This window comes from Phalaenopsis equestris, unplaced genomic scaffold (genome assembly GCF_001263595.1).
Source record: "Phalaenopsis equestris unplaced genomic scaffold, ASM126359v1 Scaffold000333, whole genome shotgun sequence".
Lineage (NCBI taxonomy): Eukaryota > Viridiplantae > Streptophyta > Magnoliopsida > Asparagales > Orchidaceae > Phalaenopsis > Phalaenopsis equestris.
The window spans coordinates 164994-184827 of NW_018164775.1; the positions used below are offsets into that span (position 1 = coordinate 164994).

The 19834-nt window shown below is 35.2% G+C and overlaps 2 protein-coding genes across 2 annotated transcripts in view; both read right to left on the minus strand.

Annotated features, from left to right (window-relative positions):
* Positions 1 to 5237: 5237 nt before the first annotated feature.
* On the minus strand, positions 5238 to 10964 carry LOC110025797 (transcription initiation factor TFIID subunit 9). The gene is made up of 2 exons (XM_020726454.1): positions 10335 to 10964; positions 5238 to 5706 (listed from the first exon to the last, which is right to left on the minus strand). The coding sequence occupies exons 1-2, from the start codon at positions 10671 to 10673 to the stop codon at positions 5365 to 5367; spliced, it is 681 nt and encodes a 226-aa protein (XP_020582113.1). The 5' UTR covers positions 10674 to 10964; the 3' UTR covers positions 5238 to 5364.
* A 1844-nt stretch (positions 10965 to 12808) lies between these two features.
* Positions 12809 to 19834, minus strand: part of LOC110025803 (copper-transporting ATPase PAA2, chloroplastic) — a 59028-nt gene continuing 52002 nt past the window's right edge. Inside the window, exons 12-17 of the mRNA XM_020726461.1 lie at positions 15846 to 15925; positions 15256 to 15710; positions 14620 to 14788; positions 14308 to 14439; positions 13401 to 13551; positions 12809 to 13065 (exon numbers count right to left, since the gene is read on the minus strand). Coding sequence (XP_020582120.1) covers positions 12974 to 13065; positions 13401 to 13551; positions 14308 to 14439; positions 14620 to 14788; positions 15256 to 15710; positions 15846 to 15925 — 1079 coding nt within the window. The 3' untranslated portion in view covers positions 12809 to 12973. The remainder of the gene's footprint in view (positions 13066 to 13400; positions 13552 to 14307; positions 14440 to 14619; positions 14789 to 15255; positions 15711 to 15845; positions 15926 to 19834) is intronic.

The following is a 19834-nucleotide window of genomic DNA, read 5'->3' on the forward strand; positions in this document are numbered from 1 at the left end:
TTGTTGCCACTACCTTTTGTGACTAACCATGAGATAAATATCATGGAAATGTACTATATATAGATATAGATATATAGATAGATATGACACTCATTGACAAAGTTTTTGCCACTATGTTACACCCATTGTGACATGACTCGAACTGTTTGTTCTCCTCTATCACTTGCTCACTTTAAATTATTAGTCTCCCCTCCTTATAACAGAATGTTAGTGCCAACTATTCTCGATCATTGGCCAACTCCAAGTCCTACACTGGCTTCAATCATTCAAATACTCTTTAAGTTACCCACTAACTCTTAGTCTTTGGCTGAAATTAAACGCTTAAATCCCCTCCTCTCAGGAGAATAACTCTCAATCACATCTGGAATTCTAATGACTTAAGATAATTACCTGCAAACTCCATGTTGTATATCTGTACAGCTAATTAGAAGCAATTCAACCAATTCAATGGCTTTTATGACATTCTAATGGCGTTTTACAATTATAATCGAGTCGTGCTATCTCCACCTCCAAAGAAGAATTAACTCAGCCACCTCTAACACCAATCTATCATCAATTCATGTCATATCATATGTATCTGCTGAATCTTGATTTGTGTGTGAATCACGCTCATGGAATGGAGTGTAAGTAAAATGAGAGAGAGAGAGAAGAATAAACAATAATGAACAATAATCCAACACGTCTTATTCATAAAATGATCATATGTTCATAGAGATTATGGTACAATAATTATAATATTATATTTTTCCCATGTAATATATATAGGTTTATCGTCCGAATGTTTCAAAATTGGCCGGTTAAGCTTATTTGGCAATGGGTCGGTAAGGACAACTCAGTTGGCTAAACTAGGTGAGTCCTTTAGGCTGGGCCAGTCATCCAAGTTGGTTCAATTATCTACGTTGGGTCGGTCATCCAGGCTTGGTTGGTCGTCAAGGCTAGGTTGGTCGTCCAGGTTGGGTTGATCTGGCTAGGTCGATCGTCTGGGCCGGATCATGAGTCGACCATCCGAGCTAAGTCGTCCAACCTGGGTTGATCGTCCAAACTAGGTTGGTCATTCAAGCTGGGTCGATCGTCAACCTGACATATTTTTGTTATACAATACCCTAAAAAGTGGGTTGATTTTGGTCTTCATTTGAGTCCTTCAAAATCTTCTTGTGACACATTTAGATGGATCCATCTCTATTTCCAAAAGAAGAACGATGTATTTTCTCCACCGATTATGATGATTTTCTTGCATTAGTTGGTTGATGCTCTCAAAAAAGGTGGATCATAACGTTTTATCACCATCTCATTATCAAAATTAGGTCTTACAATCTCCATCGCCACGGAAAGACCCATCTTACCATCTTCAGCGGCCTCAATAGCCTCCCCGCACATCCTTATCTGTCATCTCTTAGCACCGCCTCATCATCAACATTAGCTTTCTCCCATCTTCAGGATTTCATATAAAAACATTATGTATCTGTCCCTTGCTCGCTTTATTCCTTGAATGTGTAGGTTTCCACGTAACCAGGACAAGCAAATTTTCTCTCTACAAACTCATATTCTCCCTTTAAATAGCAAATATAATCTCTAAACTAGTACAGACCCACCAAACAAAGAAAATGAAGTATTATCAATCTTTTTTTTTTTTATGAAATTTTTTATGATCTTATATATATTTTTAAAAAATTTATGTAGTATGTAATATTTTATTTATGGATCTAATATATTTGTTTTTATGTTAAAAATTAGGATTTTCAAAGAATAACACAAATAAACTCTTTACTTTATTTTATTAATTTCAAAGCTCCTATTTTATTTATAGGCAATTAGTGTGACAGCAACGTAAAAATAAAAATGTGATAATTTCAGAAATAATAATAATAACTTTGATTGAATATCCTTTAACGCTCTTTGAACCTCGATAAGAAAATGCAATTAAGGTTTGAGGATATAAAGGTCCAAAATGGAAGAGTATGTTGAAGGAGTGTCAGCTGACAGAAGCTCATGAAGTCTAATTGTCCGACAAAGCTAAGTCGTATAAGCCAGGCTAGCAAGGCCAAAGTAGAACGAGCCAAGAGGCAAACAAAAAGACGATCGGATCACTCAAGTGTGAGTTGTTTGACAAGGTGCGAGGCAAAACAAAAATAGAGCTAACCGTTATAGAAAAAACTAACCAGATGTAATATACAACTCATATGTGGAATTGATCCAAGAGAATATTTGGTTCCATGATATCCCAACCATCCAAGGGATGCCCCATGAGTTCCTCATTAATGACTAAGGACCGACAATCAGGTCGTATCAGCCAGCCGTCGCATATCAATCAAGCTCAACTGATCGAACTGAACATGCCAACCCGAAGCCTACTAAGGCCTACTGACTAAGTCAAAAAGTAGCTGAACGACAGACTCATGCATGCAAAATACCAGAAATACCCCAGCACTGACCCTTTTAAACCAATGTCAAAATCATAATATCATCATGTTGTACCATCTCATCTATAAATAGGAAAATCATTTTATGAACAAGACATAATTAATCATTTTATAAACATATTTTAAATTTTCACTATTATAAAACATATTAAATTAAAATTTCCTAATAAATATTGTTTTTCCAAAATCTTAAAAATAGGTTTTTTTTTTTTGAAAATTTAATATTAAACAAGGACTAAACCTCACGCGGCCTCACGTGACAGCGATCGTGCCAAAAAGCTACGAATTTATTTGTATTTTTTTTTAAATTAATTGTTTTTTAATATTAAGGCAGTGAAAGGAAGAAAGTGGGAGAGAAACTTCAGAAGAGAAGGGTAGGTTGCAATTAGAAAATTCAACAAAAGATTTTGCCTTTTGTATTTTCTTCGCATCCACTTTCTTCCAACATAAGTAGGCAGCCATCCACTCCATGGAGGCAGCAGTCCATATCAAAGAGTAGGCGACAGATCTGCACCGTCCAAATTTTATTCGTATCACATCATGTCTTTTTGATAGTAAGTAGCACTGCCGAGAAAATATGATGCAGCGGAGGAATCGGACCTCCGCCCTCCTCGCTGCATCTGGGTTGTTATCCGGACATCCAAAGTCCGGATTTAATATTTTCTCTAGCTTTGCCAGAGACTTTTTGGTTATCGCTTGTGTCATTTTTTTTTTGTAAACAACTACTTATAAAAAAGCCAAATTCAGCGTATAAATAAATTAGCTCATCGTGATGATTTTTGTCTTTCTTTTGTGCATCTTTATCTCGGTTTTCATAAAGCCAGTATTGTGTGAATTGGGCTTAGGGTTATCGCTAAAATAGTTGTTTGAAAATCCCAGTGTGGAAGTTTATTCTAATAGATTCTTTAAACGCGGCCCACGAGTTTGACTTCGCTGGCCACATTTTTTCATGTGGTTATTACTTCGTTGACCTAGATAATTCCTCTCTCGCTTCTTTCCTTTGTCTCGTTCTTCCTCTCTCGTGTCTGCCTTCGGTAACTCCTCACTCTCTCTAGCAGTGGGAAAACAACTACCCTGCTCTCCTTTCTCATCTCTCGTGTCTCTGCCCTGAGTAATTCCTCTCCACTGCCCCGCTCCGCTTTCTCCTCACTTGTGTCTCTGCCCTGGGTAATTTCTTCTCCTCTCTCGTGGTGGGAAAACAACTGCATAGCCTTTTTCGTTGGTTCTCCTTGTTCTCTGTAGTCCTCTAGTAATTTCTACTCTCTATTTTTTGATGTCATGCACTTAGGTTTTTGCAATTTTTGTCTTTGAGCCGTATGGATTGCTCTTTTTGGATTGTGATTATGCTCTATGAAAAAATAGTAAGTCTATGCTTTCAGAAAGGGGTAATGTCCGATTGCATTTATTTTTTTCAGTGAAATTTGGATGTTTATGTTCTTTGAGGTTCAAGCCCTTTGCTCTTTGTGGCTTATGGTTCAATCATGTTTCTAGTGATGATGCTTGTTGTTTGTGTCTTTTCTCTTTGGAGGAATTGAAGTATTCATTACAGTGCACTGCTTATGGCTTGCAATTTGAGGTTGCGGTCAGTGGTATGTGGTTGGCTATTAGTGTATTGCGACTATTTTTTATGTGAATGACTATTAGTTTGTGACTTTTCCAGTGTATGATGGGTTGTTATTGTTGCTTTGCGGCCATTGTCCATGGTGGGCTACTTTTGTTGGTTTGTGGTGTTTTGTTTGGTAGTGTGTTGGTCGTGATGATGTGGTGATGGTGGTGGTAGTGGTGGTGTGTTGGTGTTGATGATGTGGGTTGGAGGGAGTGTTGGTGTTGATGATGTGGGTTGGAGGGGGTGTTGGTATTGATGATGTGGTGGTGGTGGTTGTGTTGTCGTTTTGTGTCTTGGTTGTGATAATATTGTGTTAGCGGTATATCAGCGTTGATGATGTGGTGGTGGTGGTGTGATAGTTGTAATGTTGTGTTCATGGCAGTCGGTTGGTTGTGATGAAGCAATGTTGTGTTGGTGATATTAATTGTTATTTTAATTGTTTTATTTTAAATTTTGATTGTTATGTTATTCGATATTTAGTGAGGTGACAATTTTTATTAGATAATATTCAAACAACATATTTATTTTTTATGTTTGAAATGGGTAACCATGACTAATTCTGTTATAAACAACACATTAATACAGAGACATAAAAGTTATTTTAGCATAAACAACCACAACACAATAGTTGCACAATTACACCAAACAAACATACACACAACTTCCCCGTAATGACTTCTGTGCAGCAACTTATTGATGCAACTGCTGCGCAACAACTTATTGATGCAACTGCTGCGCAACAACGTTATAATAAGTTGCAACCACCCCCAAAAAGACCTATAAAGACAAGTTTTCTCTCTCTCACACACACTATAACAAAGTAATGAATACCATTTTAATATAAAATTATTAATATTATAAATCAAAACAAATAAACAATAAAATAAATTTTAAATTAATACTCAAATATTTTACACCAATCAAATAAAACAAAACATAAATTATATTTTTCTTATAAACTCAGATAATATAAATAAGTATAAGGAACTAATTTATTTAAATTAAGAAGTAACACAAAAAAACAAATTAGATTAATATACATATTAATATTACATTATAGCATATTCAATTATAGCATAATATAGAATGAAAATGAATATTATTATAATTTTTTATAAATTATAGTGCAAAATAATAACATCATAATACAAATTTCTATGAAAACACCACCCAAGTGTGCAAATAACTCATCAAATCATACAAAAAAAGGATTAAAAAGGAAAAAAAGAAATGATGTAATAATCAAATTTTTAGTCATTACAAATAAAGACATACATCCAAAATTAAGATATCATGACCCGAATTATGTCCAGTAAAAACAAACACAGGTACCATAGCTCAAACCCTCTGACGCTTAGCTGCAGGCGCAGCAGCAGAAGAGGCAAGAGGGAATGAAACTCTCTGAGGAACCGCTTGCATTTGCTGCTGCTCAGCATCTGTCCTTTGTTCAACAGACAAGCTGGGGTTAGGGTTAGGGTTAGGGCTAGGGTTAGGGTTGGGATTCGGACCATCTTCATCCTCAGTCTCTTCAATCTGTGCAGGTTGCTTTCTAGGAATTAACAGTTGATAATTGGGGGTGACGAGGGTGTCCTGCTCAGGTGGAAGTGGGATCGAACCCGGCGGTGCAATTGTCTTGGGCAATGGTGTCTTGTTTCGGTTGCGAGCCAGTTCAAGAAGAACCTGGAGAAGAGTGTGCCACCAGGAATTTACAAAGCTACTCAAGAATGAAGAAATTTTTGGAATAGAACATAATGGATATATAAATTTACTTATTAAACAAAGAATCTTAATGAATAGCTATTTATCAGATTATGTTGGTGTAAAAAGTAAATTAGCACAAAATAGAAGTGATAACGAGGGTCATTTCCAGAATTGGGAGTACTGTTCTGGAAAGTGCTGGCACTACAAATGGTCGTTTTGAAGCACTTGAAGCTGTGATTTAAGCTGGAGTGTTTACATACATACCACTCAATTCCTATGTATTTACATATTTAACACCGAAACTTATTTTTTACATTTATTCTACCCAAATGTTTCATATCACGTTAGAAATACCACCATTTTAACTTAAAGAAAGAAAAATACACTTTTTCATGCATAGGTAGGGTGGTATGATAGTAAAAATTGATGTTTAGGTTTTAGACATGTAAATAAATAGGAATTGACTGGTATCTGTGTAAATCTTCCTATCATATTACAGAGCTACTAATGAAAAGTATTATGAAGTACAGGACAAGATAAAAGAGTTACATTGAACATCTGTTTTCCCTCTTGGTAACATCCATTACCAACAAAATATCTCCAGGACACCATGATATGCTACTTAACGGACAATTGTCATGTCATAAAGAGAGTATTTGAAACTAATCATTGGCAGTATCAGTAACTAACCACTGGAACTGGTACAAAGATAAGTATGGGCGAAGGTCTAACTCACATTAATTTATCATTAGACAAGTTTACCTAATCTACGGAGGTATAAATAAAGATTCTCTAGCGTGCTGTAAGAAAATTCCTTGAAAAACAGCTGACTAGACATTTTCTATTATCTTGTGCAATAAGTTTTTTAGACCATTTTTCTCTTCACAAACCAAAAACAAAAAAAAAAAAATAATAAGAAAAGAAAGAAAACAGAAGTGGTATAAGAGTGTATAAGGAGTTATTTGCATCTATTAATGAAATTGTTAGCATTAGAGTCAACTGCAATTATGCAAATCCAAATGGCACCAAAATTCAGATTGGCCGATTGTAAGTTTTTCTAGAGGGAACAACTGGAACAATTAAAGCATATGAATCATTCCCGACAACACATTCTTCAGTCTTAGTTATGTTAGGGTTAACTATATTATAAGTAAGTTCCACAAAACTAATTAATTACAATTTGGTCGTATGCGAACAGAAAAAAAAGGCGACTCTTTGATAGCTTCATGCTATAGATAACCACCTGTTGTTGTGAGAGTATTTTTCTTTTCATTTAGAGTGAGTATGAGAGCAAGTTATAACTAAGTGAGGGATAACTTTGGTGGAGATAAAGACTTGAAAACAAGGAATACATCAAAACCTAATTTTTATTTCTTCAATTTGTATCATTGGTTTTAATCCTTTTAATAAAGAAAATATTTTATTTCAAAATCATGCGAAGCATTTAAACTCGTATGCTCTCTTGGGTTAAACTTCTTTGAAAACTAAATGAATCCATGTTAGAAGTTCTAAACTTTCATATGATTTCAAGTTATTGTTTTAACATTTCAAACTTAATTTACATTTAAATTGGCCTTTTGGATAGTTAAAATTAGTTGTAATATAGGACTGTTGGAAGAGGACTAGAAGCACAATTGGGTTAAAACATAAGAGTTTAGTCGAATATGAATATTTCCAGTAAATTCTTGCAAACCTATTGGGCATTGTGTATGCCTGAGAATTCTTACAGGGTTAGGAGAATCTAAATATAATATGGTGTTCCAATACTTGTTATATCTTGAAAAAAAAAAGCAAGAAGTAAAAGACTTCGATTGACAATTATAATAAAAAAATATCTTTGAGGAATCAAGAATTCATTGACCCAATTCAAGGTAGTTATTTCAAACCTATTTAAAACATATCTCACTTAGCGCCAGCCTTGTTTTTCGAAATTAAAATTTTAGATATTTCAAAAATCTCAAAAAATCATCATTTTGAACTAAACTTAGGATTAGTGAGTCAGTACTTCGACTTATTTGAGAATTGACACATTCCTCGTGAGATCGATACACGGACTCATAATCATATACTAGTTGATTGACACGTATACTTGCGTGATAAATGTGTGTGCTTCACGGATCACCAATTTTTCAATGTGATAGCTGCTAATGATTCTACTTCTATCCCTGGCATTTATATTCATGCACACTGCTAAAGAAATACTATGAAATGTGTATGGAAACAGTTAAAAGAGATATTTTTTTAAGTCTTAAGAATCCATAGATGGTTGGGTTTCATTTTAATATCGTGTTACATGGCTATGAAAAATTTAGTGGGAATCCCCCTAACCACGGTCCCTTTGAAAGACTTTGCTAAGATTATTTTGGACCATGGCATTGACGTCTGAGTGTTGTGGCTATAAATTCAAATGGAATTATAAAATGATTAGAGAATGACTAGAAAGAGTATTCTTATGTGTTTCTAGAGGAAGAATGATAACTTCAATAACATATTACATAATCATGAAAGCTGGTAATGGATTTATTTTAAACTTGTTAGAACGGCCAAAAAATTGATGTCTTCTGTCAATTACAAAATTAACAATATTGGGAGAGAAGGTAATGTTGCTATTGACTATGTTGCAGATTAAGTGTCAAGAAAATTCTTTGCCCTTCTGACACTTATAGTCAACAAATAGGTATTTCTCATATGAAAAAAAAGGTATTCATACTTTAGGGGTTGCAAAATCCAATAATATTTGCAGAAGTAAAGCCAATTGCTTCATTTTTCATAAATAAAAAAGATCAAAGTTTGTCTCTACACTATTAAGATATGCTCATTTTGACCCTCGACTTTTCTTATTATCCAATTTGCTTCGGCAACTTATCAAAAAAGTCAAGTTGAGAGACCAAAGAATCATATTAAGCACAAAAATAGTCAAATTTGATAATTAAGAGCCCAAATTGAAGATAAGCAAAACTACAATGCCAAGATGAACATATCCTAAATAGTAGAGGAACCAATTTCAGCATTTTATTGTCAATTATAACATGGTTGACTTGAAAGCTAAGTGACTTGAGATGCTAGAAAGATTCTGCTTTGGAGACTTGTACTGGTCTCTACATGGTGTTAGTAGCACACAAGTTTCCAAATGGCTGTGGAGTGTTTTGAATGGTTCTATTGTTTTCAGTTACTACTATAGAATGAGTTCAGATGGCTTGGAGAGGGCTGTATTACTTTATTCAGCCACCTTTCTTACCCAGTTTCTTTTCTGGTTTTGTTTTCAGTATACCTCATCTTGATAAGGGTAAAGTTTTTATGGCTCTTACTCGTTTCTTTCAGAAGTGAACGGTTGCAGGTCGTTAATCTCCTATATTCACAAAATAAGTAATAAATAAATAAAATAATTTTTCATGCTCCGGCAGTATTACAAATCTCTTCTTCGTGTTCATTTGAATTCAACAACTTAAAGGTAAGCAACAGCCAAATTCACAAACATTTTTTATTTATATTTCTTCAAATTTGAAATGATAGAGCATTATGTTTGCATAACAAAATGCCAAATAAAGTATGAGAAGCAAATTGGATGAATCAGCCGTCAGATTAAGCCAACCCCTTCGAGCCTCTAGAGGCTAAAATTAGTTGAACCTTACATATCCCATTCTTTCCATTCAATGACACTGAACCTATTTTAAGATCCACACTTGAGTGGAGCACAATTTCACAATTTATATCAAACAAGAGCTGAACTCTGAATAATGGATATGAAACAAGAATCAAATTATGAGTATAATTTAAGGCTCTTATGTATTACTTTAAGCTTTTAGACTATATATTATTGCATTGCTCAATCAGTGCTATCAATTTCATGTAATTTTTCTCTCCCATGAATGCTAACTGGTTTTATTGATCAAACTTCAAGGGATAACTTGAAGGAAAACCGAAGAAATATTTTTGGCAGGGATGCTATAATAAAATTAAGGTTTATTATCTTAAAAACAATTCAAAATTCTACTAGTTGCAAGCTGTTGAAACATCAATAGCCAGATAGAAAATTCTCTAGACTCTAATCGTCCCTCTAAGATTATGACAAATATATGTTTGCAATTTCTCTATCTGCTTAGTTTCTATTTCTTCCAAATGTTTGATCCCAAGTCTTAAAATAAAGCGCATGTTGAGAACAAGGCTGCGTCGCCCAATCAAAGAATATATTGGGGTAGGCTCAAGCCAGAAGAGGCTTATGGCCTTGCTGCCATCGCACTAGATCCGCCCAAGGGAGACACCCATGCAGGATGCATGTCAATGGAGTTAACCCTCATCTCTAACAATAGGAATTTCCATTAGCTTAAACTTTTAGCATCAGTACAGTGAGCTGAATTTTTGCCACCAGTGTTCATCCCTCCAAGCAAACTAAGCCAACTAAGCTCACGCTCCCATGCCCTTCTTTTTTCCAACAACTGAAGAGTATAAAAAGCCACTGCCGTGTAAACTACTTCTTGGTAAAACATCAGCCCTAAACACTAGTCATTGCAGTCCACCCACTGCCGAGTTACCCTTCCTCCACAAACAAAATTTACCCAAAGAATCAACATCATCGGTCTTTTACTACGTTGCAAGTGGAAACATACCTCGCGGGATGGGGGCTGCGAGAAGGAAAAATTGATCTTAGATTGAATCGCGAGGCGAACGTCATCGGGGTCGATGTTAGTCTTCCCGGCATGTTCGGCGTAGACCTGAGCGTCGGAGAGCACGTCCACGACGTACCGGTAACATAGCTCGAGAAACTGATGCAAAACCCGAGGCTCATAATGCCTCTCCGTGATCCCCATCGACCTCAAAAGCTCTCGTACGACACGCGCATCTCGAGGCTCGTCGGCCTCCAGCTCTCTTCCGGCGGCGGCACCGCCCGCGTCGTCCATCTTGGCGCTGTCTTGTCCGCTGATTTGCTCTGCTTTCGAATCCGGCATTCTTGTGTTGGATATTCAAACAATTTACTGGTAACAGATTTAGGGCAAGATTTTAACCTGAATTTGACCTAAATCCTGCCAGACCGTCAGTTTGGACAAAATAAAGCCGCGCGGATTTCAGAAATCCGGATTTGACTGATTTCAGACGCAAATACCAGATTTGGAAGATTCAAGCGAAAATAAAGGTGCCTCCGTCTCCCTCCATGGTTTCGGGTAGGAGTGTGGGAGGAGAAGAAAGAGGGGAGTTTGGCTCTAATTGCGACTGTATCGCGAGGATTAGGTCACCAGGCAGGGGGCGGGGGGGGGGGGGGGGGCTTTAATTTGGTTTTATTGCAGTTAATTTTATTAATTAAATTAGTTAATAGTTTTTTTAATTAATATTTTATCAAGCTAATTATGATTATAAAAATTTATATGTAACAATTTAATAAAAAAATACATTTTTAAATTTAAATTATTTAGTAGTTAATCAATATAAAATACATTTTTAATTAACATAATGAACCGCTAATAAATTAATAAGGGGGGATTGTTGCTTTAATTTGGTTTTATTGCAGTTAATTTTATTAATTAAATTAGTTAATAGCTTTTTTAATTAATATGTTATCAACCTAATTATGATTAGAAAAATTTATATGTAACTATTTAACAAAACAAATGCATTTTAAATTTAAATTATTTAGTAGTTCATCAATATAAAATACATTCTTAATTAACATAATTAACCACTAATAAATCAATAATTGATTAATGTTAAATAACTGTTAAATAAATAATTAATAACTTTTGTGATAATTAATGAATAATGAATTATTAATTAGTATAATCAGAAAGAAAAAAATTAAATTAAATTAAGTAATTAATTTTTATCATAACAAACCTAAAAAACTTCTAAATCCTCACATAAGTTGCAAAACAGTTTCACAGTATCTAAATGATTTACTAAATTTTTTTTTATTTAGCCCTTCTGCAACTTACTAAATCTGGATTTACTAAATTCTAATAATTTAAATACATTTTTTTTGTCATTCTGACCCTTAATGAATTGTTATAATGTAACAAAATATAATCAATTTATAAGTGTTGGTTGAAAAAATATTACATCAGTACTACGCACGTAGAAGTAACGTGGCCGTCGCTTTCGAGGACATCACGAGACCCCACGCAATAGAGAAAAAAAAAACGTCGCAGTAACACAGAATATTCCCTCCCGCATTATTGATGTGTTATTGCGTGTTATTGATGTGTTATTGTGTTATTATAACACCAAGAATATTCTTAGAATAAAATAACACATGAATAACACAATAACACCTAAATAACACGGGAAATATTCCCGACAGAGAAAAAAACGGCGCAGTAACACGGGGGAATATTTTCCCCCGTGTCATTCATGTGTTATTGTGTTATTCATGTGTTATTCATGTGTTATTCATGTGTTATTGTGTTATTATAACACAAGGAATATTCCCAGGACACAATAACACATCACAATAACACATGAATAACACATGAATAACACACAATAACACATTAATAACGTGGGAGAGAATATTCTCCGTGTTACTGCGCCATTTTTTTTTTCTCTATCGCGCGGGTGTCGAGGCATGATTTCATTGGCTACGCATGTTACTCTACGTGCGTAGTACTGATGTAATATTTTTCCCTGTTGGCTTCACGGACCGGTTAAGGATCATGCCTCAAGCACAATATGCAATTTAGATAATTTTTAGTCTCTACGGGAGAGTAACTGTATGGAGAAACAAATATTTTATTTTTACATTCATACCATCTTATCCATGCATGAATTAACTATTGTGACATTTTTAATGTGGTAGGGAAGATTTGAGTGCTATAAAAGTAATAAAAAGAAAATTTAGATGTAATATGTAAATACACAAGGACCATGTGGCATGCATGCTAATGCCTCTATTTTTCTATTACAATGTTTATGTGCACTCGCCATGATTTCACTTTCCATATCTTTACTCACCAGCTCCACTCTCATAAGAACTTGTGATATTTATAATTTTGGGTTTCAGGGCTAATGATGTGTAGATCTTAGTTGTTGATGCAGATTAGTCCTCAGTGCTACATATATTTTTGTAGCATTTGTTGGGAAACCATGGAGTATATGGAAGCATTAATGAAGAATAATTGATATATTTGATATTATTCAAATATTTAAAGTGATTAAATAGGCAAAGCAAGCGAATAATGAAAACTAGTTAATACAGAGAAGTTAATATACAATGTGGAAAGAATTGAGAGGGAAATCAAAAGAACCATCTTTTCTTTAGTCAGCGCAGTTCCCTCTTCCCAACATTTAACTGCAGCCTTAGAAGCAGAGAATTAGTGACAACGAAGATGGAGCTCAAGGCCATTAACCCTCCTGTAAAATAAATAAAATAAAACTCTATGAAATCTATATATATTTCATTCATCAATTACGAGTGGATACAAATTCAGAAACATACCATACAATTCTTATAAATTTAAATGCAAAACGCCTAAACTTTGATTTTTACATTTCTAACACTCAAATATTCAATATCACATAAAAAATGCCACTATTACCAACGTTTTAAAGTGAAGTACATCATGTCATACACAGGCGAAGTGATAATAATGTAAATATCAAAATTAAGGTGTTATATATGTAAATACATAAGATGATAAGAATTGATTGTGTCATGTATGTAAATCTTCCATTAATTTACGGTTCACCTGAAAGTGATGGTGTCATAGCAAAATCAAACTGTGGGAGTAGTATTCCTGCAGCAATGGGTATGGCAACAAGATTGTATGCCACAGCCCATGCTAAATTCTGATGCACTTTTGAAATAGTTGCTCGAGCAAGATCTACGGCTTCAACAATCTGCCAAAAAAAAAAGGCAAATCAAAAACAAAATCTTCATTAATCTGATCAATAGTATACGTGCAAATTATAATAGTCTTCATTATCACTATACTCATAAAAAATATTGGCTCTCGCTTTGTAAATCTTCATCCGCCATTTTTCTTGGGGAAGTGTTGAATCTATTTTGCAAACTCATGTTAACGTTGGCCCTTTTGATTTCTAACGTTGGCGCTTTGTAAACCTTCATCCTCCATTCTAATACTTAAATTTTTATTTATCTTATTTTCAATATATTTTACTCTCATATTTCCTATAAAAAAAATGGAGGTAAGAACAAACCAAGCTTCTTTAATAATCCAAATATTTTGAAGGTAAATATCATTCCGTTTAGACTATAACATATTGAGCTTGTAGTAATCATTCCACCACAGCTGAATTTTCTCTTGCAATGTTTGAAAGAAAATTGCTATTTAAAATACTAATAAATTCCATAAAATTATATTGCACAGGTGACTTCTATTTCACGGCGAAGAAACCCATGATCCTATATAGAAAAAAAAAAAAACAAAAACAAAAGGAGCTGAAATTTGAAGTTAAGTTGTGATCCTTTCATCAAAACTATATCCACCACTTAAAAATAAAGAGTTAAGAAGGTTCCAATAAAGTTTATAATAATGAATATGGTTAATTTGATGCATGAATAATGAATACAACTAATGCACAAGCAATCGTAAGTATAAAAGATTTCTAAAAGAAAATTTGAATATTAATTACCTGAGAAAGTCTGTTTCCCAGAAGTATTACAGAAGCCGCATCGGATGCTGCGTTCTCTTTGGAATCAATTGGCAAAGCAACTCCAACATCAGCAAGTGCTAAAGATGGTGCATCATTTATGCCATCCCCAACCTTAACGAATAAGAGAATAGAGAATAAATGGATAATCTCATACAATTATATTCTAATCGAAGTATGGCCTTCTTTCGAAATTTAATTACATTGCATAAGAAATCGCAGAACTTCAGCATGCAGACAACTATGTGGTAAGAACAAACCAGCCAATAGTGGCGAACAATAGGATTTATTTACCATTGCAACATGTTTTCCTTCAGCTTGCAAGCTTGATATGAAATCATACTTTTGTTGGGGAGTTACAGATGCCCTAAATGATTCAATTCCAACCATCCTTCCCACAGCAGACACTGCCTCTTCCCTGTCTCCTGATAAGAGGACAGTTTTGATTCCCTTCTCTTGGAGCCTTAACAGTTCAAAGGGAAAAAGAGTGAGGAAAATCACTGGTAATTTAATAAAAATAGCTTTTCTTTTTCAAAAATAAAGATCTTAAGAATATAAACAGAGATAATTCTTTAAAGAAAAACTGTTAATTTAATTCCCGAGAATCTTTTAATATGGGCTGAAACAGTCCCAACAGAGGACTATTTCAGCCTCAATTTAAAGAGACTTGCGGACTAATTTGACACTTTTATAAACTCTAGGACTAAACCTGTCCCATGTAAACACTGAGGACTATTTTGACACTTAATTCCTTTAAAAAATAAATAGCGAAATGGAGAAGTTCAGAAGGAATATGCTCTTGTTTGTTGAAAAGGTGGCATTCATTGATGTAATGAAACAAACTTAAATTCTAACATTATTTTCTTATGAACATGAGAGATTAAAATGCAGCAAAATTGTGGGTGTGGCTGTTTTGTTGTAGTGTAGTACCTCTTCACAGTTGAACTTGCATCAGGGCGAAGGGAATCAGATATTGCTATTGCACCAATTATGCCCTCTCCTTCACGGCCCACATAAACCACTGAACTCGGCTGATTCAATGATGGTATTCTATTTGATGAAATGCGACCTAAACGCTTTTCGAGATCTATCAGGTCATGAGTAGCTATTTTACTCTGAAAACGTTCATGAACCCAATCCATTTTCCCAACAGCAACTAAAGATCCATCAAGCTCTGCCACAGATCCAAAACCAGGTTCAGTTAACTGGCCGCTAGTGCTGGGGACTTCTACCTTCAAAACTTCAGCTTTGTTTAAAATGGCAGTTGCAATTGGATGACAAGCCGTTTTCTCCACAGCAGCAGCTAGGCGAAGAATTTCAGTTTCGTTGTAGAGCAAAGAAGCAATTGCTGTAATTGCAGGCTTTCCTTCTGTAAGTGTCCCAGTCTAGAAGGCGAAAATATGGTGACTTATGTTAAACAAAACTTAGAAAAGAGCATAGAAAGATAAATTAAACTCATGCGTCATAAGGTACAGTAAAACCTTTGCACTAAAATTTAAGGCAACCCTGAACTAACATACTTTATCGAATGCCACAATATTAACGCCTGCTAAACATTCCAAAACATCTCCTCCTCTGATAAGAAGTCCCCGTTTTGCCCCTGAAAAAAATATTAATTTGGACACAAACAATGAAGATCAAGTCAATAAGAGCAAATGACGGCAAATTTCACCCAAGAAGACGTGCTATTCAGTGAAGATGGAACAAAATATTGAAGCATGCAAAATAAAACGACAAAATGTAACGGTTTTGTTTATGGGGAGGGAAGCAAAGAATTGTGGAAGTGAAAGGGGAGGTGTCGAGCCAAATGAAATGAAAGGGGGAGAAGAAATGAGAGTATCGAGAAGTCAAAGAGAGGAAGAGGGAACGAAGAGTGGAGATGAGGCGATGAATCGGGAAACCGAAGGTTATTTCGGCCTTTTATAGAAGGGAAGTGAGCGATTGCAGAGGGAGACCAACTTACCATGGAGCCGAAGTCGAACTCTGGAGCAGAGGATCGCGCTACTGTCGAACTGAGTCGAAGGGGAGGCGAAGGAGCTTCGATCGTGCCCCAGCGGAAGGTCGAAGAAGAAAAGTTGTGCGGAAGGTAAAACCGAAGCATTCGAACTGGAAAAATTTTGTATCCGGACTCCCCGGATGCAAATTTGTTTAGCCATGCAGCAAGTGGGCCCCACATCTTCTTAAAAATCACACTAACCAGGGTATTACAGTAGGGTCTACTGTTAGATATGACTCATTTACCAGGAATTTGGAGTCTCTTAGATTTGGAGAGGTGTGTCTCCTCGAATGAAGAGATGTCTCTTGGTGTGAAGAGTTGTCTCTTGGATTAATGAGTTGGGGGGAACGAGGGCGTGTTTGTAAATTTTTCTGTGGGTTTTATTATAAATAGATGTGCAACCCTATGAGTATATAACTCCTTTGAAATAGTGAAACTCGTTGCTCGCTCTTGAGGATGTAGGCATCTTGTCGAAACTCGTAAATCTCTGCATTCTTCTGGTTTTATGTCGATTTTGTGTTTTCTTCGCCCTAAATTTCACAACACCTACTTGCCACGTGGTCAATTGTCTGAAGTCCGGATGCAACATTATCTCTTCAAACTGAGCCACTCTCTTGCAGGTAAAGAAGCCGCAGGCAGAAGTTCGTAAATAACACTATAATAATATCGAAATTTGGATCATGCGGGTTTCGACAGAGACAAGATTTATTAAATAGATTTAAATATTAAAATGTAATAATAATAATAATATATTTATTTAATAGAAAGTATACTAAATTATATTAAGAAAATTTAATACTTGATTAAATGGTTTATTAAAATAATAAATTAATTAAATAACATGTTATGTTATGTTTCAAACTTAGATGAAGTGACATCAAGACAATTTCAAGCATAAATTAATTGTCATTAGTCATCAGGATGAGCAATTTTACTTCTAAATTATGATAATAATATTGTATTTCTTCTAAATCACCCGCATTAATCAAGATATCTTGTTACTGCAATTAGAATATAATTTTCCTAGCTCATTATTCAATTTGATTATGTAGAAATGAATGTGAATGATTTACATAATTATACTTATGTATTACACATGCATGTTATAAAAGAAAGATATTAGATGATATTTAGATGATATTTAGAATGTAAACAAAATGATTTATAGTATATTTGGATATGCATGTTTGACTATGATGAAACACCATTTGAAGGTACTAGTAGTGGAACACAAATATATCAGTGCACATAAATGGAAAATGATATTGATATTGAACTACCTTAAATGATATAATTTCTAGATGGTGCTTCCAGTGACGGTTGTATAGATATTAAATGATATTAATATGATATTGATATAAACTCTCTGAATAACATGTCAAATATTTACATTGATTTATAAAAAAACTTAAATGTCATGCCTATTATTCTATTTCCTTGTATTATTGTATTTTAGACGTATGAGTATTCACTAGCTTTGTTTGATTCACTGTTATTTTAACTAGTTTTTCTGGTTTAATTAAAAAATTAAAACATGAGCGATAGACGACAAAATGTTTATAGGTGACAGGGACAACCAATAATGAGATACTTCTAAATTGTGTCGTTTTAATTTGTTTTATAGTGACTCTTTCATTTGTTAAATTAAATGTTAATATAGAAGATTTAATTTACATCGTCGAACCGTCTATGCCCATCTTAATTAATTTCAAGCCCTGGATTGAATCACGGCACAAAATAGCATATAAATTGCTAGTGCATAAAAATAATTAAAGATACTACCTCATGCATCAAAATACAATCTTCGTGGATGGGGGAAATAATAAAACACTAGAAGTTGGAATGAAGATTTAGAAATAACATCACAAAATTTTGATGAGAAAGCCACTCAAGCTAGAAGATGGGAAATCAATGGTGTTCCTACTAGTTTTACATTAGCATGTACTTATGCCCTTAGCTATTTGATTTGACATGTCTATCCATTCATAAGGACCGTGATAATGCAAAGAAGCAAATAATTGCACCCAATGTAATCGTGTAAAAATATGTGAACATAAAAGTTCTTACATCATGTATCATGGCCAAAACCTACCCTCTGCCAATGTTAAATATCTCTCTCTCAAGCGCTAATGTTGAGCATTATTGGGTTCGTTTCTTACTCCCTGAACTTGACATCTTCTCACTTAGTGATAACGTTGGTATCACTCATCTCTATGCAAATCATTTCTAACATCGTTGAGATATGAATCTAATGTAGGGTTCTATTTGTAAATAAAAGTACCTAACGATTTATTTGTACATGCTGTAAGATTATATAAGTCAAAATATTAATGAAATGAGTAAATTTAATTGCAAAAATATTCCAATATGATATCAGAAACTCAGCCCTAAACCTCGCAACCACTTTCGCCAAGTTGCCTGGGACGGGATGGCATCGTGAAGGATCGCAATAGAGAGATTGCCTACAGGATCGTGTGGGACGGGATTGCGCCGTTGGAAGGATCGCGGGAATGATCGCGACTGAAGCACCACTACAGAAACCGGGAAGGCAACGACGGGATCCTGCTTAGGAGCTTTGCGGTGCAGCGATAAAGTGGCGATTGGAGCTACCCAGCGAGGCCCCGTTGGGATCACTGCAACTACCTAATCGCGGCACCTACAAGATCGATGAGACGAGCGGCTTCGTGCGGTTGTCTGCGGCAGAAGAAGGCGCGCGGTCTGAGAAGAAGCAGGAAGGATGACTAATCCGATCCATCAGTGTGATTTACCGTGATAGAGAAGACGAAGTGAAGCCTGGAATTTAGTGTCAGGTTGTGCAGCGAAGTGATCAAAGGCTTTGGGGTCATGCGTGAAACAGTGTAAAAGGGCTGCGACTTTGCAATGTGTGAGGTGATGGGAAAAAAAAGGTAGCATACGACAGAGGCTGAAGGAACAATGGAGTACCAAAGAAGAAGTGGGTGAACTCGAGCCGAAGCAGAGCCCGCAATCAACCAACATGATCGTAACATACAAGCACGAAGGATTAAATTCACGCAATCCATGTGATTGAGGATGTCAATAGATGGTGATAGTGCAAGAGATAAAATATTGGAGCTTCTCAGAAAGCTAGATACATAAATTCTAAAGGCATTGGCCAGGCTACAGGGAGCTGGTGTCGACACGTGTTCCGGCTCAGCCGAGTGAACTTGCACGATTGCCATCAGCTTTGGTTATCTCAAGTAGGGTTGTAAACAAGCCGAGCTTGAGCGAGCTCAGGCTTGGCTCGTGTTCGGCTCGTTCGAAATAGCTCGTGTTCGAAATCGGCTCGTGAACAGTGTGTTCGTGTTCGGCTCGATTTAAATATTCGTGCTCGTGTTAGGCTCGAAATTGGCTCGTTAAACTAAAATTAAGAAAAATAGATGTAAAATATGGGATTCGAACCTGGATCAAATCTATACAAAAGAAGACACTAACCACATTGCCACATGAGGTGTTATGATTTAAACTTAGACATAAATATATATAATATATTAT

Coding starts and splice junctions, on each gene's coding strand:
- LOC110025797 (XM_020726454.1), bottom strand. CDS start 10,673: ATGCCGGATTCGAAAGCAGAGCAAATCAGCGGACAAGACAGCGCCAAG. Junction 5,707..10,334: donor CGCAGCCCCCATCCCGCGAG/GTATGTTTCCAC, acceptor ACTCTTCTCCAG/GTTCTTCTTGAACTGGCTCG.